Below are 21,721 nucleotides of genomic sequence, written 5' to 3'. Positions count from 1 at the left end.
GCATTATAGTCTCCTATGCTGGACCTATTAGGTTTGGTTGGTTCTATGGCTTCATAGTGACCATCTTTCTGATGGTCCGGTCTAGAGGCTTCGGTCTAGGTTTCTTGCCATGCTGCAGACGCAAGCTTCAGACGAAGAAGTGAATGATGTGTGCTCCCGGCGCCTATTTATACTATAGTCGCACCGGTAGTGACGTCATGGCTGTCACCGGCCAACGAGTTGGTGTTTTTTCAATGTATGCTTCAGACACGGGTCACGACGAGGCGTTCCCCCATAGCGACCCCTAGAGGACGCAGTGTCTCGTTCCCTACTCAGGGAACCATGGTTACATAAGTAACCTGAGACGTTTTCCTCTATGAAACTTTGATGAAGTCCTATACTGTATATGATAACACAAGCAGTTCACTTCCTGTTCAGAACCAAAAATGGTTTGGTCAGAATAATGTAATGAGATGTGAATCTCTGCTTCAAACCATCTTATCCAATCAGAATTCAAAGTCAAATCTATATCTATCTACACACACACACACACACACACACACACTTTTATTGTTACACAGCAGAAATAGAAAAGTTCTAGATTAGATTTTCTGCCACCCAATTCTTGCATAAATGAAATTATGAAACAAAACAAAGGGGGAAAAAAACTGCTGAGCATGTTTAGCCTAATTCAGGTCGATTATTAGGGACTGATTGCCATATAACATAAACCTAATAACGCTTCTCTGACCGCAAATGTGGTCGAACTTGTGCTTGAACGTGCCTCTCTCTAGCTGGCACGCTTAATTTCGACATGAAACCTATTAAAGCCACGTAGCCTACTGTAATCCCACCGGTTGCATTTTGACAAAAGTTTGACACGTAAAACGTGTTGTAATACAGAAAAAACTAGTATTAGTCGGTAATATTCGTTTTTATTATTAATGTAGTATTGCTCTATTGTGCGCAATTCATTACACCATTTGGAGTAGGTAGCCTATGATCACATTATAAAATTGTAACAGTCATTGGTAGCACAGCTTAATAAATGTGTCTGAATAATTTCACAGATGTTGGACAGAAGTGCAATTTGTAGATTCTCACTTGTAGTACGTACTTAAGAAATGGTCTGGCTGATACGCTATAATTATTGTAAAAGTGCTTCACAAATAGCTGTTGGAAAGCTGTAAAATATTAATCAGCATCATTTAATTGCCTAGTTTACTACACGAATAGCATGGTAACCATATTTTGGCAAAATACCACAATGATTATAAGTTTCGTTATAACTGATTTTAAACGTAGCCTATTAGAAATGTTCATTGCATTCCTGTCTCCTGCTTTTTCATTTGATTTTTTATTGACAGTAGAACATAATAGCCTACTACGTAGCTACTCAGTTTACTGTAGCAACAACTAATGTACTATATGTTTTTAAGGAATAGGAGAGTATATCAGACTTAATGAAAGTACATTACCTTAAGATTGCTGGTTTTAATCCCACGCGACTCATTCGAGGCATTTCTGAAGCGTGATAAACATTCTCAAGCTCAACCGCTCCACCGACTCTTTTATTGAGTTTTGCCTGTTTCTATTCGTTTACTCGTGGGGGTGATTTTTTTTTTTTTTTTTTTCAGAAATAACATCACTCCCGGGTTCCGGGGTTGTCGCGTCGGAAAGGGGGAAAATTTTAATTGCGTCAACAGTTTTTACGTGATGCGCGCAATTACTCATACACTCATTTCAAGTGCCTTCCACAGACACAGGATGCGTCTCATATCCTATAGTGACCTGCCTGCACAGACAGCATGCCTGGCCATTACAGCTGCGTTCAGAGTCAGATGAACCATAGAACGCAACTGTAGCCTAATGTCCGAAGTGCTGTCTAGGTAGGCAGCTCCGTCGCATAATAGACTCATTGTTTATCTACCTGTTGGGAATAAGGGTAATTATGTATGTGATGTATGCATAAGTAAACATTTAAGGTTTCTTCAGTGAAATTGTTCACAGCGTTTGGACCGAGCGCAAAGGAAAGGACGCGTTTCAAACTGTTGCACTCCTCGAATACTCACACTTTGGTGTCCTATTTTTGTGAGACTAGATATGTTTGGTAAACTGTTATTTAACATAAATTTAAGCTAGCATGAAAAAATATGGGGGAGAATCCCATATTTGATCCAACCCTGTTACTGCATGATTTCCTGTTACAAAAAAATTTAACATTGTGACAACCAAGTCATAACTTAGACACTTTACATGTCAGGACAACTAGGCTAAATCTCATCTCTTTTCTCAGTTTGTAGCTTCATTCGTCAAGTTCAAACTTTAGCTCTTGTTACTGAAATAAGAGTTGTTGAAGTTATTGAAAGAAGACCAAACAAGTATTTTGTCTTGAAATCTGTGGGAAATATAAGTTTATCAGTAACTATAACTCAACATTTGGTGCCAAATTAGCTGGAGAGATCAAGCGGCATCTCAAGATATGCTGCAACCCCTTTAACCATTCTGGCATAATTATTAAAAAAAATGTTTTACGATTTTGTATGTTTAATTTTGATGTTAATTTATTCCGAGAGCTAGAAAATCAGTTTTAAACTTTATGCATGTCATAAAAATGAATTTACTCGTGTAATTTACTAAAACCAACTCCAGAGATTATTAAAAAAAAGCTTTATTACAAAGAGTTCAGGTTTTGGAAAACAGCTTTCTCTAAACAGGCTTCTATCATTCACAATAAACTTAACATTAAGTGTAAAAGGTTGTTAGAGTATCTACTCCTTACATCAAACACACAATCTCTTACAGGCACTGATCTATGTTCATGTGCAGTAGTGTATAAAAACAACTGTTTATCTAAAATCATTTAACCAGTAGTTGTGCACATTCAAACAGGAGGCTCTCCTTATATTCACACACCCAGTGTGAATGCTTGATCCAAATATATTTCTATGAAGATACACCATTGCCTTTGGTGATCAGCTCTTGCCTTTGACCATCAGAAGTTGGAGATGGTGACACGAGATGGCAGAAAAGCACCACTGACAAGGAACAAGGGGTGCTAGGTTGGTGACATGAGTGAGGGATTCCAGGATTCCATGGGCTTTTTTACATACATACTTCTCTTACGAAAAATAAAATTATAATCAGACTACGTTCTCCCAGTGTTCAACATCATCAGACTTAACCAATCAATTACGCAAAACAAAAAAGCAGTTTTGGAAAAATGAGGCATACACTTGCATACACACACTTCAAAACAACCACACAAACAAGTGTCATTAATTGTCTCAAGGACATTAATAAATAAACCAATAAAAGAACAGTTGTGCAGTGTTATAAAATGAATGTGTTGGAAAAACAAAACTAAACAAACGACAACAAAAAAACACCAAACTAAACTTCAATTTCTTTTTAGTACTACATTAAATGCTTGTGTGAAACTTGCCAACATGTCCAGCACTCCAGATTCCCCCTCAAAACCGATTCCCGATACATTCTTCCACCTTATATCACAAGGTAGGTGCTTTCTTATTCTCATGTCCAATGATCTTCTGTCCGTCTCTCTTTCTGGCTCAGTGTTGCGTGCTTCTGAATGCAGTCTGAGCCAAACCCAGGTCCTACAGCGAATACATGGTCACCCACAAGAAGCAGAAAAGAGCAGATTGTTTGGTATGTCAGCAGGGAGCGAATGAGAGAGAGGCCGCTTCCCGTAATGGGTCCCTATGAGGCTGTCTCGGTGATGGACCTGCAACTGTCCTGCGCCTCCTAAAGATGGATGCAGTCGCTACTCAGTAATTACGCTGGGAGTGGCTCCTAGCACACAGCCCAACGTTTGTTTTCCACATTCAGAATAGAACGTGAACTGGCCTGCCATGGAGCTGCGGAGAGCTGCGGAAATCAATGGCATTCAATTGGATACGAAGGGGGAAAATACATTCAAGTGCCCCATACATTAGTTTTCAGGTCAGTGTGAACATGTGCAAGACCTTCAAATGCAACTGGTGCCTTTGAAGCACCTAGAGAAACTTAGAGAGGAAGGACATGACCAGTCTCCCAGAGCTGCCTGGGGCTTTTATTTGTTAACAGTGCAGTTTCATACGTGTTTCTTAACCAAGTCTGAGGTTCTACACACAGCCGTACTCATACCAAACAGTCTGAGGGTCATTGTTGGGGTCTGGAGAAGCAGGCTTGCTGGTGGGCTGCTCCTTGGTGGCGTAGCTTAAGTCCGCAGTGTCTGCTTTCTTCAACACAGGCGACTCTGCCTGCCTTTGCTCCCGAGGTTCCTCCTCCAAATCCTTCAGCCTCAGCGCCGATACGGCTCGCACCGGAGACACCATGGCCACCTCACCACGATGTGGGGCTGCTCGGGTTTGAGCAGGTCCAGAACGGACCGCTCCTGCCCTGCTGCTACCGCTCCCAACGTATTCCCGTTCAGCCTGCAGTGACATAGACGAAGAGTGCACTGGAGGCGGACTAGCTAGGGACAACTCATCTCTCGGTGGAGCGAGAGATAGACGGCGGGGGTCCACGGATATGTACCCTGGGTCTCCAGGCAGCGGCGAAGAACCAGCCAGCCTAGCGGACATCGGTCTTTCTCTGTTGACTACTCCAGACCTCCTCATCACCACTTCGTTTTGGCTGGGAGAATTTGCCTCGTTACGGTAAGCGTCCGGCCCGTTGGAGCAGAGGAGGTCTGCGGAGGCCAGGCTAAATGTACGACTCAGGCTGGTGCTGCTGCCCACACCTCCGCGAGGACTGGACTGCTGCAAAGGTGCAGACCTCAGTCCTGCTCCTCTGTTAGGAAGGGTTTGCGAATGAGAAGGAGGTGTGGAGGTCTCTGTGAGCCGAACGCTCGGTTTGACACTGTGTCCAAGTTTTGGGGCCCGACCATCTAGTTCTGGTGGAGTAGTCTTGATGGTTGGCGTGACATAATTGGTGGGGGTTTTAGCGCCATCTCGCAGAGGGACAGGTCGAGTAGATCTGGTGAAATAATCAGTCATCAGATCCTCTCGACTTCCTGTCTGCACCTGAAAGACATTTAAATCATCATAAATATTTTTGCAAAAAGCATGTGGTTTTAACTGTGCCCCAATTTCAGTATTGGAAAAATTGCCAAACATTTAATTAAAATGTTATGAAAATGGTAACACTTTAGTATAGGGACCAATTCTCACTATTAACTAGTTGCTTATTAGCATGCCTATTATTAACATTGTGGCTAATTATAAATCACATATTCTGCATGACCATATTCTACATCCCTAATCCTACCCAATACCTAAACTTAGCAACTTCCTTACTAACTATTAATAAGCAGCAAATTAGGAGTTTATTGAGGCAAAGTCATAGTTAATGGTTTGTTAATAGCGAGAATTACACCTTAAAATAAAGTGTGACCATGAAAATGCACTAGAAAATACTGCTTCATAATACTTTATATTACTAATAATTAGGGGTGTAACGGTACACAAATATGACGGTTCGGTACGTACCTCGGTTTTAACGTCATGGTTCGGTATGCTTTCGGTACAGCGGGGGGGACCCTTTCTTTAAATGCATTCAGTTATAGTTTAAATTTTCTTAGTGATAAAAAACGACCTCAGCTTATGCTTAAAACTATAGGAAGCCTTTTCGGTACACATGCGTACCGAACCGAAAGACCCGTACCGAAACGGTTCGGTACGAATGTGTGTACCGTTACACCCCTACTAATAATACTTTATTCCAACAGTGGGGATACAAATTGTTAGATATATGCCTATAATAAACAAAAAAACATTTTATTCTCACTGTTAAAACTAAGGACTAACTGAACAAAGAATTGTTAATTAAATTAAATAACTGCAATTAATGTTGTGACTTAAATATGACAGTAAATAATAATGTGTATATATTAAAAAAAAAAAAATAAGGTGTTAAAAACTATTTTAAAACATTGATATATTTTATATACTTCGGCAACTCAAAGAAATAATGATTTTTTTTTCCACTGACCCCCAAATATTCCTTATTGCTAGAAATAATTGTTTTAAAATGATTTCCCTCCAGATTTGTCAAACTTGAGGTTTGTTCATAACCATGGGAATCCTTTGCATGCATTTCTTATAATTTGCACCATGTCTTACAACAGAAACACATTGAAATCTACTGTATTTCGGTAAAAGATAGAGATGATGGCGAAGGTCCATCACTCAGTGTCTCCATTACGAACATTTCACACAGCACTCAAAGACATTATCTTAATAATCCCCAATTAGCAAACAACAATCCATAGTGCAGCGTCAAACATCAGGTGTAATTTAATTAGGAGCGTAAATGTCTCTACGGATCATGAGTTAAATATTTTTAAAAAATCCCTTTTGCTATTCTCACTGCATAAATATGCACACATAATCTTGATATGTTAAAAAAGATACAGGATAATTGAACGATGTGAGATTCACCACACATTTTAAAATCCCCTGCAAATGTATGCAAATTCTTCTAGTAATGTGTCATTAATTCTTCAAAAAAGCGAAAAAAAAGTGACGTGACATGTGGCCAAGTATGGTGACCCATACTTGGAATTAGTGCTCTGCATTTAACCCATCCAAAGTGCACACACACAGCAGTGAACACACACACACCGTGAACACACACCCGGAGCAGTGGGCAGCCATTTATGCTGCGGCGCCCGGGGAGCAGTTGGGGGTTCGGTGCCTTGCTCAAGAGCACCTCAGTCGTGGTATTGAAGGTGGGAGAGAGCGCTGTACATTCACTCCCCCCACCTACAATCCCTGCTGGTATGAGACTCAAACCCGCAACCTTTGGGTTACTAGTCGACTCTCTAACCATTAGGCCACGACTTCCCCAAAAGGTCAAACCATCAAACAAACAAGTCTGCTGAGAAGTGCTAAAACGTTGTTAGTATTAAAACAACTTACAGTGGGTGGGGACAGTGCGTTACTCTCATGCAAGAACTCCTCCAGGGTGACCATTTCGCTGCCAGGAGAGGATGGCCGCTGAGAGGTGGGCCGCTGGGAAGAGCGTGAAGCAGACAGGGCATCACAGGGAAGGGTGGAGCTACGAGGAATCAGAGATGACTGACTGAGACGTGAGCCTTCACGTCCCAGTCCGACAACGTCATCACTGGACAGACTGGCAGATCGGCCCTGCAGGCAGTCCAGAGAACCTGGAGGAAGACAGGAAATTAAAACATGAACTGTAAAATTTAAGAGTGTAAGATTTCATAAAAATGTGCACTTTAAAAGATACAGTGGCATGTGAAAGTTTGGGAACCACTTGCAGAATCTGTGAAAATGTGAATAATTTTAACAAAATAAGAGAGATCATACAAAATGCATGTTATTTTTTTATTTAGTACTGTCCTGAGTAAGGTATTTGACATAAAAGATGTTTACATTTAGTCCACAAGAAAAAAAAATAGCTGAAATTATAAAAAATAACCCCATTCAAAAGTTTGGGAACCCTTGGTTCTTGATACTGTGTGTGGTTGTGAAAAGATGGATCTCAAAATCATACATTGCTGGAAAGGGTTCAAATATGCAAAAGATGCTGGAAAACTGAAGAATCTGCAGGACCTGGAGGATTTTTCTGAAGAACAGTGCTCAGTTTAACTGTTCAGAACAAACAAGGGACTCATGAACAACCATCACAAAACAAAAAAACAGTTGTAGATCATCCAGGTAACCACACACAGTATTAAGAATGGGGTACTTTTGAACGGGGTCATTTTTAATAAATTCAGCTATTTTTTTGTCTTGTGGACTTAATGTAAACATCCTTTATGTAAAATATCTTACTCAGGACAGTACTAAATAAAAAAAAATATTTTGTTAAAATTTTTCAGATTCTGCAAGGGGTTCACAAACTTTAAAGCGGCACTGTAAATGTATTAATCATCTATTTTCAGTAAGATTTACTAAATATAATATTTCTGCCATTGTGTTTTTAACTTGAATCATGCCCAACAGATACCCGTTTCTGACAATTCACTCCTTGATTTGCTTCATAAAAGCTTACATGTTGACAAACATGTTTATAGTGCATTATTTTCAATGTATTTATTGTTAGTGTGGCCCTTAAAGGATTCGTTCACTTTCAAATGAAAATTACCCCAAGCTTTACTCACCCTCAAGCCATCCTAGGTGTACATGACTTTCTTCTTTCTGATGAACACAATCAGAGATATATTAATAAATATCCTGACGCATCCGAGCTTTATAATGGCAGTGAACGGGACCAACGAGTACGAAGCTGAAGAAAGTGTCTCCATCCACATTCATCCATCATAAACCTACTCCACACGGCTCCGGGGGGGTTAATAAAGGCCTTCTTATGCGAAGTGATGCGTTTGCATGTTATTTTTTTATTTAGTACTGTCCTGAGTAAGGTATTTGACATAAAAGATGTTTACATTTAGTCCACAAGAAAAAAAAATAGCTGAAATTATAAAAAATAACCCCATTCAAAAGTTTGGGAACCCTTGGTTCTTGATACTGTGTGTGGTTGTGAAAAGATGGATCTCAAAATCATACATTGCTGGAAAGGGTTCAAATATGCAAAAGATGCTGGAAAACTGAAGAATCTGCAGGACCTGGAGGATTTTTCTGAAGAACAGTGCTCAGTTTAACTGTTCAGAACAAACAAGGGACTCATGAACAACCATCACAAAACAAAAAAACAGTGGTAGATCATCCAGGTAACCACACACAGTATTAAGAACCAAGGGTTCCCAAACTTTTGAATGGGGTTATTTTAATCATTTCAGCTATTTTTTTTTCTTGTGGACAAAATGTACAAAAACATATTTTATGTCAAATACCTTACTCAGGACAGTACTAAATAAAAAATAACATGCATTTTGTATGATCTCTCTTATTTTGTTAAAATTATTCACATATTCTGCAAGGGGTTCCCAAACTTTCACATGCCACTGTAGCTAATAATGAGGTTTGTGTGTGTCAACAGTGCTATTCACACAGTAAGTATAATCATGGCTGGTCATTTCAGCATTTACATGCACTCACAAACATCAGAGTGATGTAACGGCCTTCTAAATCAACATCTGACTTGACGAGAAATTGGCCTCTGCTAAGTGCTGCTGGGCTTTTACTTGACACTTTGCATGGTAATGAAATCAATTTTACTGTAGTGTGAACAATTTGATGTGTGAGGTTTGGCGATGCTAAGGTGTTCAGAGCATTTATAAACATGATGCTATGTGGTTTTTAAGGTGTTATCGGTGGTAATTAGTTACTAGGGCATTGCTAGGTGGTTGCTTACTGGCCCAACTCAAAAGAGACCATATCATTCATCCATGGTATTCTGGTCTGTAGATATGGATCAGCGTTCTTCAGTGCAAATCTATATGATTTTTTCTGCATGGTTTATTATCCACCAAATAAAAGTGTGATGGCTTCGCAATGTCCCTACTATGTGCTGAACCTAATGTTACGGGCATGTTCAAATCTCAAATTCTTCATATGAGCAACAGTAATTCCCTTGAGATGACAAGGACTGAGCATAATGAGTGTACTCAATGTGCACTTGTAGTTTCGTTCAAGTTTTAACAGTATTTTCAGAATGTGTTCACACTTGTAGTTTAGTTCTTTGTTCTTTTGGTCCGAACCAACAAGAAAAATTATACATTTAGTCCTGGTTTGTTTAGCGTTCACAAGAACCAAGGGGCTTTTATGACGTATATTTTTGCTGAACATCCAAAACAATGCGCTTATTGTATATGCGTACATATTATGACAATTTTACCAGCAGAGAACTTCTGAAGAGCTTACAAAATGTGTCAAAACAGCAGCAGGAATTCCTCTGTCATACAAACAAACAAAGATCTGCTGCAAAGAGATGTGGTTCTGTACCGAACTGTAATGAAAAACATCGCGACTATGGCGAGCAAAAAACTGGTATTCTTTAATAAAACCAAACATGCCAAGTGTGAATACACCCTCAAAAACGGCCATTTTAATTCAATAAAAGGCTATTTAAGTATACCTAAAGATAGCTTTAATTACAATTTTTCACTAGGGTAGTGATGCTTGCCTTATCAAACACCACTAATAAAAAAAAAGGAGGAAGGAAGGAAGAGCTTTCACAACCAACACATTTTTTAGTCTAAAGAGTTCATAAGAAAACACATGGCACTAATAGCTCGCACTATTATGAAGTGATCTCTCATTAATGATGGAAATAATGCAAGATGTTTATCATTAAAAGCACATCATCCTTTTTATCTTTTGTTAGCAAGCACCACAAATCACACTGCCGCACCAGTCAGAAAATTGAGTCGCCAAATGAGTAAACTGTCTCAAAGGTCATTATAAGGGTATTCTCACATAGTCAGACCGTTGACTAAATGGCAAAAGGACTGGCCCATAGCTTTTTCTGGTCAAAAAACACCCACTTAGAGAGAAAGACAGCATGTAAAGTTGCTATCCAATTATATTACTTTTTATGTTCCATTTGTAGTGATTGGTTAATCTGAAATATACCCTGGAGTTTGGTTTTGGTAAGATTTTTTAAAATCTTTTTGAAAGAAGTCTGTTATGCTCACCAAGGCTGCCTTTATTTGCTAAATACAAATAAAACAGTAGCATTGTGAAATATTCGTACAATTTAAAATAACTGTTTTCCATTTTAATATACGTTTAGAATGTAATTTAATCCTGATACAAAGCTGAATTTTCAGCATCATTACTCCAGTCTTCAGTGTCACATGATCCTTCAGAAATTATTCTAATATGCCAATCTGTTGCTCAAGAAACATTTCTTATTATCAAAGCTGAACACAGCAGTGCTTTTTAATGTTAGTGGAAACCATGATACAGTTTTTCAGGATTCTTTGATGATTACACGCATCCTTGATGATTAATTTCTTTATAAATAAAATCTTACTGAGCCCAAACTTTTGAAAAGCAGTATTATACCACAATATAGACTAACATAAAAAAAAACAATTTCACTGGCTTAAATAATGAATATTTTGAATATTTAAATAATTGAATTATTTATGATAAAATAATGCTTGCTCAACAACAGAGCTGCCTCTGCAAATTAATTTCTGCAAATATTCTTGTAAAGACATTTGTTTAACTCTGAGAAACCATTACTGTCTCAATAGTACTTGAGATAGAGAGTGTGTGGGGGTGGCAGTTTCCATAGCTGGCTAATAAGGTGCATATGTAATAGACCACACACACACACACCTTTGGAGCTGACAGGGGAATTGCTGCTGGAGGTGAATTCGGCAGAGCTGGGCCGGTGGCCTATAGAGGGGGGCACATATCACATATAAGCGCATAAAGAAATAAAGCGAGGCTGTCGAGGCAACATGTATTGATTTAGTTCATTCTCTTACCTGTGTTTCCATGGACACCGCTCCCAAAGCCAGCATCTGGGGAATGATGGCGCAAGTCTTCCTCTGAGACCAATCCTGCAAATAAGAGTGTCGCCCAACAATGAGGCACTGAATATATCAGTATATACACAGCAGTCTTAGTTCATCCCTCTTTCAATATTTCATAAAGACATTTGATTAATTAGTACCACTAATTATTATTATCATTATCTTTATTTCACACAATTCAGTTTCCCTTTTAAAGATGCTCTCCTAAGGACAGTGTCATTATGGGACACGATGGGCCTTTGGCTACTGCAGTCTTCCTGTGTGCGTCTGTACGAACATGACTGCTTGTTTACGCAGTGCAGTGGATATCTGAGAAAGCTTGAAGCACTTGAAAATAAACATTCATTTAGAACAAACGCTTTGTTATTATGCTGACAGGGACTTGATGAAATGAGCTTCGGGCTTTTTGGCTGGGAGGTGAGAGTCACTGAGAGGGTCAGTGGTGTTTAAAGCTGAAGCCCTTAGTGTATATGGTGGTACATTACACATTATAAGTAGAACGGTTGAGTGAGTAGGTAGGGCCATTAACTGTGAACACCCACCATAATTTAACCTTATGACTAGAAATCGGTTTAAAAACTTGGCTAGCGGGATGCCGCTTTAAGCTCTATCCATGGCCTGCTATTGATTACCAAAGGAAAATTATTTCCACTCATCCCTCAAATTGAAAAATGAATGATGTTTATAGTAATACAACTGCAACTCCCAAAGCAGACATCTAGCTAGAAAGATAGTCCCATTTCAAAAGGATGATTTACAGAAGACAGCTTTACAGCTCTTAAATAACAAACTTTTTTACTGAAGAATCCAGAGTTTGAAAACAAAATAATAAACCGAATTTTTTAAGCTTTTGTTGTATAATGTACATTTCTGTTCAAATTTGGGGCCAGTAAGTCTTTAAGAATTTAAAAGCTTTATTCAGCAGGGATGTATTAAAATGATTAAAAGTGACAGTAAAGGCATTAATAAACTAACAAAATACTATATTTCAAATAAATGCTATTTTAAAATTTTCTATTCACCAAAGAATCCCGAAAAAATGTATCGATAAAAACATTAAGCGAAACAACTGTTTTCAACATTTTTGATAACAGTAAATGTTTCCTGAGCAGGATCATTTTGAAGGATCATGTGACACTGAAGACTGGAGTAATGGCTGCTGACAATTCAGCTTTGCCATCACAGGAATAAAATTGAATTTGAAAATATAATTAATTAGAAAAAAGTTATTTTAAATTGTAATAATATTTCCCAATCAATATGCTTTTGCTGAGCAAATATCAACTGATCAATAGAATATAAATATATTTAAGAGACTTGTGTAAAAAAACAAAATTCTTACCAACTGCAAACTATTGAACAGTAGCATATAACTGTATGCTGTATGTATATATATATATATATATATGTATATTCTAAGTATATTAATCTAAATGTGTTGTATATTTCAAAATTGATTGAAATCTTCCTTTTGAAATGGGACTATTTTCAGCTTACAGCAACAGAGACAAAACGGGAAGTCTACCCAGAAATGAATGTTCTATCAACCTTTTTTCTCCCTCACGTCATTCCAAATGACATTCTTTATTCTGCTGAACATAAAAAACTTTGTATTGTGAAAAATGTTTCAGTGTTTTTTTGTCCATACAATCAACGTAAATGAGTCCAATGCTATTTTGGATCCCCACTGACTTTCATAGTATAGACAAAAACAAAGTCATACAGGTTTAGAACAACATAAAGGGTGAGAAAATTAGAATATTCATTTTTGGGTTAACTATCCCTTTGTGTTTAACCCAAAATATTCCTTTATTAGTGAAAACTAAAAGTCTGCTGCAATTTCAATACAATACAATACAAACCGATCAATCATAAAGTGCCTCTAAGGATGAGTAAATTTACTAGCGAACACGGTCTGTCATTTGAGGCTCAAGGCTGCTGACATGTAGTCTACTAAACGACATAATTTAGCGTTACCCTTTGGCCTGCGTCCCGGCCGCATGCTGGAGGACGACGTGTAGCCTGGTGCATTGTGGGAGTTGCGGCTCAGTGGAGTTGAACAGGTGGCTCCTGGCTCTCGGCCCCGCCACCGGATCAGATCTTCGTACCCATTCATGCTCTCACTACCACCCCCTACTGAGCGATAGCCCTCTCTGCCTCTGGACCCTCCACTGTCGTTCAACACTTAAAAAAAAAATCAAGAGAAAAGGTCAGTGTCTGTGAGTGCATACAGAGCATGTGCAGTGCAAGCGCTGCTGCTGGGCTCCAGTGATTCTGTGGGCAGCTGCGTAAGAGAAGGTGTTGGGTCAAAAGCACAAGCATGTGTTAGTAAAATGAATCAACTCCAAAAAACACTTAAGCAGGACACCAGTGACAGTTTTAGACAGTTAAAGGAACATTCCAGGTTCAATACAAGTCAAGCTGTATCAGCAGCATCTGTGACTCATACTCATGGTTTCCGTTATACTCCTACACTGGACATTTATGGGGCATGCAAAAATGTGAGATGCAAAGTTGTCAAAATCATCTTATATTTAACATCCAAAAGTCACTGGACTTATAGGCTTTACATTGTCATGCAAGAGTTGAAAGATTGTACAATAACTTGAATGACAAGGTTGGTGAGTGATTCTATCATATCTTCTTAGGAATAGTTCACCCAAAAATGAACATTTTATCAGCATTTACTCACCCTTATGTTGTTCTAAACCTGTATGAATTTTGTTCTACTGAAAACAACAGGTATTTTGAAGAATGCTGGGTACTAAACAGTTTCTGGTCTCCACTGAATAGTATTTTTTCCCAATTATGGAAGCCAGTTACTACCAGTTTTGGTTACCAACATTCTTCAAAATATCTTCTTTTGTCTTCAAACCTCAAGCATTAGGGTGAGTAAATTATGACAGAATTTTCTCTTTTTTTTGGGTGATCTATCCGTTTAAGTCTTTTGGCAATACTTTCGACATACAGTATAGCCAGAAGTGCCCATATCAACATACATTCGGGCGCAATCTCTTGCCCCACAGACACAGACATTACTGTTAACATGAACTTTGTTTGCTTTTACAAATTGAGGAACAAATAATATTCATTTTTTAATAAACTGACATCATGCCACAGATGCTATCGACAGAGTTTAACTTGTCTTGAGCCCGAAACATTCCTTTAAGCTTGACTGCTGTGGACAAACTAAAACACCAGCTGGAACTCTGGTGCTCCACGAGATTCTCTTTATTAGAGTCATGCTGAAAACGATCCCTCACATGATTTTTAAAAGGAAAAAGTAGTTACTATACCTGCCTGAAAAATCATCAAGAGTAGTTATTCTACATAATTTTGGGGCTTTTAATGACTTTAAATGACATAAATAAGAAGGGAAATGTTGCAAGCCAGACTCAAACATGCATTGTCTGTATTAAAATCATGACTCAATGTACCAGAGTACATTTACATTGAGCAATAGCAGACCAGTTCTTCTTTTTTTTGCTCAATGTATGAAAGTGCATGTGCATAATTTTTGAGGTCTTACAATTGCTAGGACACATTTCTCAATACTTAGGTCACTTTTTCTAAACTTGACACAGTTCTCCACACCAACTTTCAGCTTGGCACAGCAGTTATTTACACATTCACTAAGCACTAAAACTACCAAAACACTTCTCTCAAATCATCTCATTCTTCCATAACTAGCTAATATAATTCAATATACATCAGTGTTTTAGTACTGTAGAAATATAGCAAACTGCTGTCTTTTTCAGTTTTGTATTCTGTCGGGTTTTGGACTTAGGTTTAATAAAGAATTTGTAAGCATGTGCAAAAATTGGTCTGTCTTCACTGTGTGAAGAGTTTTGTGAATGACCTACTGATGTGTCCTAGTGTATCCGTACCACATCTCAGTGTGTCAGAGTGCATGTGCTAAGAATTCATGTGTGACTGAATTCTTTTTTTTTTTTAATGACAGAAATGAGAAGGGGAAAAGTCACAAGATAAACTTAACATATGTAAGCATCATAACTCAATGTGTCAGAGAGCCTACATAATTGTTGAGCCTTTTTCCACTTTTGATGACAAAAATGAGATGGGAAATGCCAGACGCAAACAAGCAATGTGTGTATGTGCCCCACATCTCAACGTGCTAACTGCTAGGCATTTCTGCATCTTTTTTAAAACATATAATACAAAACTTAAGATGGGGAGATACAAAAATAGTCCACGCACAAAAATTCAAGTTGTGAACATCCGTTTCACATCAAAGATAAGTTCACAGGATGTGCAGTCGTTGAGGTTTTCCTTCTGTATGACACACAAATCTTATCACACTTGTAACAATGCAATATCTTCATGCAAATCCAAATATTTTATTCTTATTAAAGCAGCTGGACAATTAAGATACCTCGTGCTGTCTTAAGAATGGTGATTATGGGACACATCCCCACCCCCAGGAATGGATTAATGTGCCCTACATAAAAAGGCTAAGGTATAAATCAATGCATCTCAGCCAAGTTTATCTCATTTGCAAATGAACCCCCTAAACATAAATTGGACAGTCGCATGCACATAACGCACAGTGGACGTACAGAGAGAAATGTTAAAGATGCAAAAAACACATGGACACTGGTTGCTGGATGTAAGTAAAATATTGCAGAGCAAACCTTAAGCAATGCACGTTCACAAGCCACAGCATAAATCTATCTTTTAACTAGAGGTATCTGATGAAGTTGTCGCCTCCGTCTGCCTTCCTCCTTCAATCTCTCTCTGTATGCATGCACTTAATTGAATTACTATTGACTGCAGGCAGCAACTGTGGTCACCTCAGCCCACCTTATTCAGTGTGAGCAATATCACACACACATTTCTCATGGCAAGCGCAAAGCTGGCTGCATTTCACTCTGTTTAATACACATTACTTACTGCAGGGTTGCATTCAGAGTCCCACAGCCCAGTCCCAGAGCCCCCCAGAGCATTTATATGAGTTGCAAGGTGTGTGTTGTGCTTATGTATGTGTGTTTCTATTTTGATTTAGCACTGTTGAGCCTGTGGTGGTGAATCTATTTCTGAGTGTTTTTTCTTTAGCGTTTAGCTCAGAGTGTTCATTGGCTAGCTAGTAAGTGTAGCTTGATGTTAAAAAAACACAAAAAAAACAATGAATAATGGTATATGGGATGAGTAATGATGAGGTAAGCAGCTGTTATGGCTATTGTGATGATGATGGAAAGGATGAAGTGTTAGAAATGGCCGATATGCGGAAAGGGCTCGGCGGGTGGGCAGGGAACGATGTTGTCAGATGAGGACCAGAAGCGTAGGCGTCTGGTGATGGATCGTCGAGAGGGCGGCGGCGTCCCCTGAACGCGCATTTTCTCCTGGCTCTTGCTCCTGAGAAAGTGGAAACGCTTCGCTGCTGGTGGGGCTGGAGTGTGTGAGGGTTAATGTACAGACAGATACACAGACAAGGAGAGAGATGGGTCAGTGGAAGAGAAGAAAATTTGATGGTTCAGAGATTAAAACATGGTTACATTTATGATTCATGAAGAATGAAGCCCCCGAGGTTCCCTTTGAAGACTATTTTGGCCATGCAATATACCATGAAACTTGGGAAAGTATTAGTGCTTGGAAAGCTGAGAAATGATAGACTGAAATTGGAAATTTACAATGGGATTAGTTCATTGAGTGGACGTCAGGAGGAAAAAGAGGTTGTAATTATAGTAACCCTGAAAAAAAGAGTCGCATGGCGCCCCCTATTGGAAAAGACAGATAGCTGAAGCACAATAAAGCTTGTATACGCCAACTAAAATGTGTTTGAATGAAAGTATTAAAACTCTTTTAGTGCAGACCTGAGGATGTTCAATTGGTGTGAAAGCTGCTTTTTGAACTCGTTTGGGAGCCAAGACTCCAAAGTCACTTAAAAATGGGCATCTAGAATATGATTCACATGGACTCTAGTGCAATTCACAATCAATACTACAGCAATTTGGCCTAATTTACCATCACTTTCCCTATTGGTGATGCCACTTATCTATTATAGTATAATTTCCAAGTCAAAAATAATGCAGTTGAGATTTAAAGGCATAGTTCACACAAAAAGGCAGTCATCATTTACTTATCCTCATGTCATTCCAAACCTGTTTGACTTTCTTTCTTCTGTGGAACATAAAAGAAGATATTTTGAAGAATGTTGGTAACCAAAAAGTTTTGGTACCACTATCTTCCATTTTATAAGAGGAAAAAAAAAAAAAGAAATTTCTCGAAATATCTTCTCTTATGTTCCACAGACAAGGAGAGTAAAATAACAGAATTGTCATTTTTTTTATTCAACTATTCCTTTAAATAATACTGGGATGGAATCAATCATTGTGTTACTTCATGTGAGGGCTCAGTTCAGCCCTGTGACAGCAGCACTCACCTCGGCAGTTGGGGGCGGGTGAAAGTGTTGGGGACTGTATATGATTCTCCTCTGCAGAGTGATTGTTCATGGAGTCCAGACTGAGACGTGACTGTCTGGGGGGCAGCGGTGGAGGGGGAAGGGGTGTTGCGCTCTCGGGACAGTCTATACATGTGGGGATCTCCGGCAGAGGGATGTCTGGAGCGCTTCGGATTCTCTCGCGTGGAGCGTCAGTTCGTTCTCGTTGACTATCTTTCTTAGGTTTGATGAATTTCGCTATTGCTTTGGCTCCAGCCCAATGCCGGCTCCTGTGTTAGAGAAAAAAATGTCACAAAATATTCTCTTTGAATTAAAAGTTCATAGTAAAAAGAAGTTAAACTTGACAAATAGGCCTAGAAGTACAGTCTATTCAGTCTTGATCAGTTTAGATTCCACAGATGGACTCACTTTTTAGGAGTCGGGTCGTAGAACTTATACTGGTCCATGATCTTCTCCTCTAATTTCTCCTTCTGTCGCCGTAAAGAATTCAGCTTATCACTGTAAAAGAAAACCATACAACTTAAAGCATGGCATTAGGACATTTTGACCATAAGTTTCTTGATTAGTTTCCCGACAGGTTTTCTTAGATACCCCCACACCTCAATCAAGTACTCCAGATAATAAATATATTCATTTGAAGTAGTTCTGAGACAGAATTAGCTACAGATTTTTTTTCCCGTTCTATGATATATATCTGAGTGAAACAGACAATCGAATAGGCTGGGGACTTGTTTCTATGTAGCAGTTGTTGACTGGATGAAGGCAGATATGAATGTTCAATCGTAAGAAAGGTCCAGTTATGACATTGATGAAACAGTATGAGGTAAAAATAAAAAAAAAAGTAAAAAAGTATATGGTCAAAAATGTAGGAAAAATAAAATAAACAAACATACCTGCACAGACGAATCATTCACAATAAGGTTACTTGCATGCATTTAGAAAATAGACCCAAAATTAAACTGAAATCTCAAAGTATGACATTCATCACAAAGAGCTATTTTAATCAACTAATATTTTCATTTGTAATTTCTGTTTTATAGCTTCAACAAAGCAAGATCATACATTTTACTAGGATCATATACCAAGTACCGGGGTTAGAAATCATTGATTAAAAATGATATGATGACACACTGCTCACATGTATTGTTTCTGTTCTTCATGGTAAAGTTCTTTGCTCTCCATGGTTCTCTCCAGCAGGGTCTGATTTTGTTGGCTGAGCATCTGGATCTGACTGAGAAGATGATGGTTTTCCTCTTCCAAGTTTCCTTTCAAACGGGTTAGCAGCTAAATTGAGAGAAAGAAAGATATCTTAGCATTAGCTGCTAAAAATAATCAATTTCAAGGCCTGGGATCAATATCTAGTCTCGTCTGTGATGGTATAATACATCACAGGCATAATAGTCCTGGGTTCTCCGAAGAAGCAGATTGTGTATCTAGTTTATAAGGTCTCTCTCACCTCACAGTGGTTGTCCAGTTTGGTCATTGAGATGTCCAGGCCCTGATGCTGCTCTTTCAGTTGGTCGTAACGCGCCTGCCAGCGATTCAGTTCCAGCTGGGACTCGTTCAGAGAGGTCTTCAGTTCTTTGGTCTGCAGTTGCAGGCTGTCATACTCCTGCCTCAGCTGCATGTGCGTCTGTGTCAGTCTGGAGGTACATAATCAGAGGCTTAGATAGTATCATTTTATGTATTTAATATATTATAACATTTGACCTCAATTGTATGTGTTGCTTATTTTACCTAAATAATGTGTTTAAAATACAAAGGGTACAACAGGGCTAAAGGCACACCTTAATATGAGAGCTTTCTGACCCTGCATAGACAGCAACGCAACTACCACGTTCAAGGCCCAGAAATGTAGTTAGGACATCATTAAAATAGTTTTCTTTGCACATAAAAACTATTCTCGTAGCTTAAATTACGGTTGAACCACTGCTGTCACATGGACTATTTTAACGATGTCCTTACTACCTTTCTGGGCCTTGAATGTGTCAGTTCCCTTGCTGTCTATAGAGGGTCAGAAAGCTCTCGGATTTCATCAAAAATATCTTAATTTGTGTTCTGAAGATGAACGAAGGTCTTACGGGTTTGGAATGACATGAGGGTGAGTAATTAATGACAGAATTTTCATTTTTGGGTGAACTATCCCTTTAAGAAAAAGGTGCTTTTCATAGATGCATAATTGTAGATTTTTCTTTTTTTATTGAACATTGATGGAGCAACATATTTTGTGTGAAAATAAACCATAAATGGGGTTTGTTTCACTTAAAAATATTACAAATGTATGAGGTGGCAAGGTGGGCCTTTTACTCCACACAAGAGATAAAATGTATACAAATACTTCAGCTAATGTATTATGTTTTGTATAATACATGCTGAAAACAATCACTTTAGCAAAGTTTGTACTATTTTCTCTTTACTTTTATAAATAGAATAAAATATTTTTGTTCAATCAATATACTGTCATTAAAATATGGTCATTTTGAAAATGACAGTAACAATCATTTAAATAAAACCGTAAAGATTCTAAAGGTACTGAAGTTTTTTTTTTTTTTTTTTTTTTTTTTTTTTTTTTTTTTAAACATGATGGTTTCATTATAAATATGATGATTATCTCAGAGGTGGACACCCAGCTTAATATATGATATTTACCATCTGAATTTAATTATGTCAGCCAGCTATTTATTATAACATTAATCACTGTGCCTAAAGGTTTACACCATCTAGTGGTTTAAAGGAGAAGAAAGTCAAACGCACCATTTACCTCAATGAGCCTTTAACCACTGTTGTACCCTATAGTTTAAAAAATAATTTTGTGTATGTGCATATTATATTTTATAACAAATGAACAATGGCAATAATAATATAAAATTAACTGCGATGACTGCTCTAGTGTTGTAGTCTATTCCAGCCAGCAGAGGGCAGTACATATTTAGCGTAAATCCTTCACCTCAACCTCATGAATGTCTTCAACTTAAAACTGACTACTGAGTGTGTTTTGTTGATAAAAAGAGTCTCTAACCTGTCTACTTCTTCTCTCAAACTGCGGTTCTCCCCCAGGATAAGAGTGTTCTTGTGAATTTCCTCTCCCAGTCTCTCTCTGTCCCTGTGTAGAGACGCCTCCAGTGCCTCCATAGCGTCCTTCTGCTTCAGGAGAACCGTGTATCTGTTCAACACAAACACACATACAGTGATTCCAACTTAACTTTTCTCTAAAACACATTCAAGTCAAATGATTCAGGAGCATAAGGAAGCACATTCTGATTAAAACTCATGTAGAGCAGGATTTCCCCACTGATCTTCCAGGAAGCGAAGGAGGATGCTATATTTAATTTGATGTCATTGTCAATGAAAATGAAGCTGACCAGCAAGCAGTACAGCCAACAAAATACTGAAAATGTCTTTCCAAATCATTTCTAGTGAAAAAATAAAACAATAATTTTAACAACTAGACATGGTCTAGGACAGGGATCCTCAAATCTGGCCCACGAGATCCACTTTCCTGCAGAGTTTAGCTCTAACCCTAATCAAACACACCTGAGCATGCTAATCAATGTCTTCAGGATCATTAGAAAATCCCGGGTAGGTGAGTTTGATCAGGGTTGGAGCTAAACTCTGCAGCGCATTGGCCCTCCAGGGCAAGATTTGAGGAACCCTGGTCTAGGACTTCAAGAAGACAGTATGACCAATGTATTGTACATCTATCCATCACAGCCTCGTTTTCATTTCCATCAAATTAAAGATGGCATATATCTTGACCAACGTCCATTGGGGGTTTACATTCACAATTCCCTAGGAGGTTATAACAAATGAACAATGGCAATAATAATATAAAATTAACTGCGATGATGATATAGTAACTGAAATACTGTGCATCCTCAAAAGTTGTTCCTACTGCTCTAGTGTTG

The 21,721-nt window shown here is 38.4% G+C and overlaps 2 protein-coding genes across 3 annotated transcripts in view; both read right to left on the bottom strand.

Annotated features, from left to right (window-relative positions):
- Positions 1-2,036, bottom strand: part of LOC107679763 (ovarian cancer G-protein coupled receptor 1-like) — a 4,972-nt gene extending 2,936 nt beyond the window's left edge. Inside the window, exon 1 of the mRNA XM_016475401.1 lies at positions 1,458-2,036. The gene's annotated coding sequence lies outside the window, so the exon portion shown is untranslated. The remainder of the gene's footprint in view (positions 1-1,457) is intronic.
- A 598-nt stretch (positions 2,037-2,634) lies between these two features.
- Positions 2,635-21,721, bottom strand: part of LOC107679771 (protein Daple-like) — a 66,484-nt gene continuing 47,397 nt past the window's right edge. For both annotated transcript variants that reach the window (XM_016475407.1, XM_016475406.1), the window contains exons 22-31: positions 20,836-20,979; positions 19,273-19,459; positions 18,955-19,100; positions 18,225-18,314; positions 17,799-18,085; positions 13,376-13,582; positions 11,351-11,425; positions 11,199-11,258; positions 6,903-7,150; positions 2,635-5,006 (exon numbers count right to left, since the gene is read on the bottom strand). In XM_016475407.1, the coding sequence (XP_016330893.1) occupies positions 4,104-5,006; positions 6,903-7,150; positions 11,199-11,258; positions 11,351-11,425; positions 13,376-13,582; positions 17,799-18,085; positions 18,225-18,314; positions 18,955-19,100; positions 19,273-19,459; positions 20,836-20,979 (2,347 nt within the window). In that variant the 3' untranslated portion in view covers positions 2,635-4,103. The remainder of the gene's footprint in view (positions 5,007-6,902; positions 7,151-11,198; positions 11,259-11,350; positions 11,426-13,375; positions 13,583-17,798; positions 18,086-18,224; positions 18,315-18,954; positions 19,101-19,272; positions 19,460-20,835; positions 20,980-21,721) is intronic.

The sequence above is a fragment of the Sinocyclocheilus anshuiensis genome, unplaced genomic scaffold (assembly GCF_001515605.1).
Source record: "Sinocyclocheilus anshuiensis isolate Anshui unplaced genomic scaffold, SAMN03320099.WGS_v1.1 scaffold676, whole genome shotgun sequence".
In the NCBI taxonomy this organism is placed as follows: domain Eukaryota; kingdom Metazoa; phylum Chordata; class Actinopteri; order Cypriniformes; family Cyprinidae; genus Sinocyclocheilus; species Sinocyclocheilus anshuiensis.
Note: the sequence above shows the minus strand (reverse complement) of the source record. Positions and strands in the feature narration are given on the sequence as shown.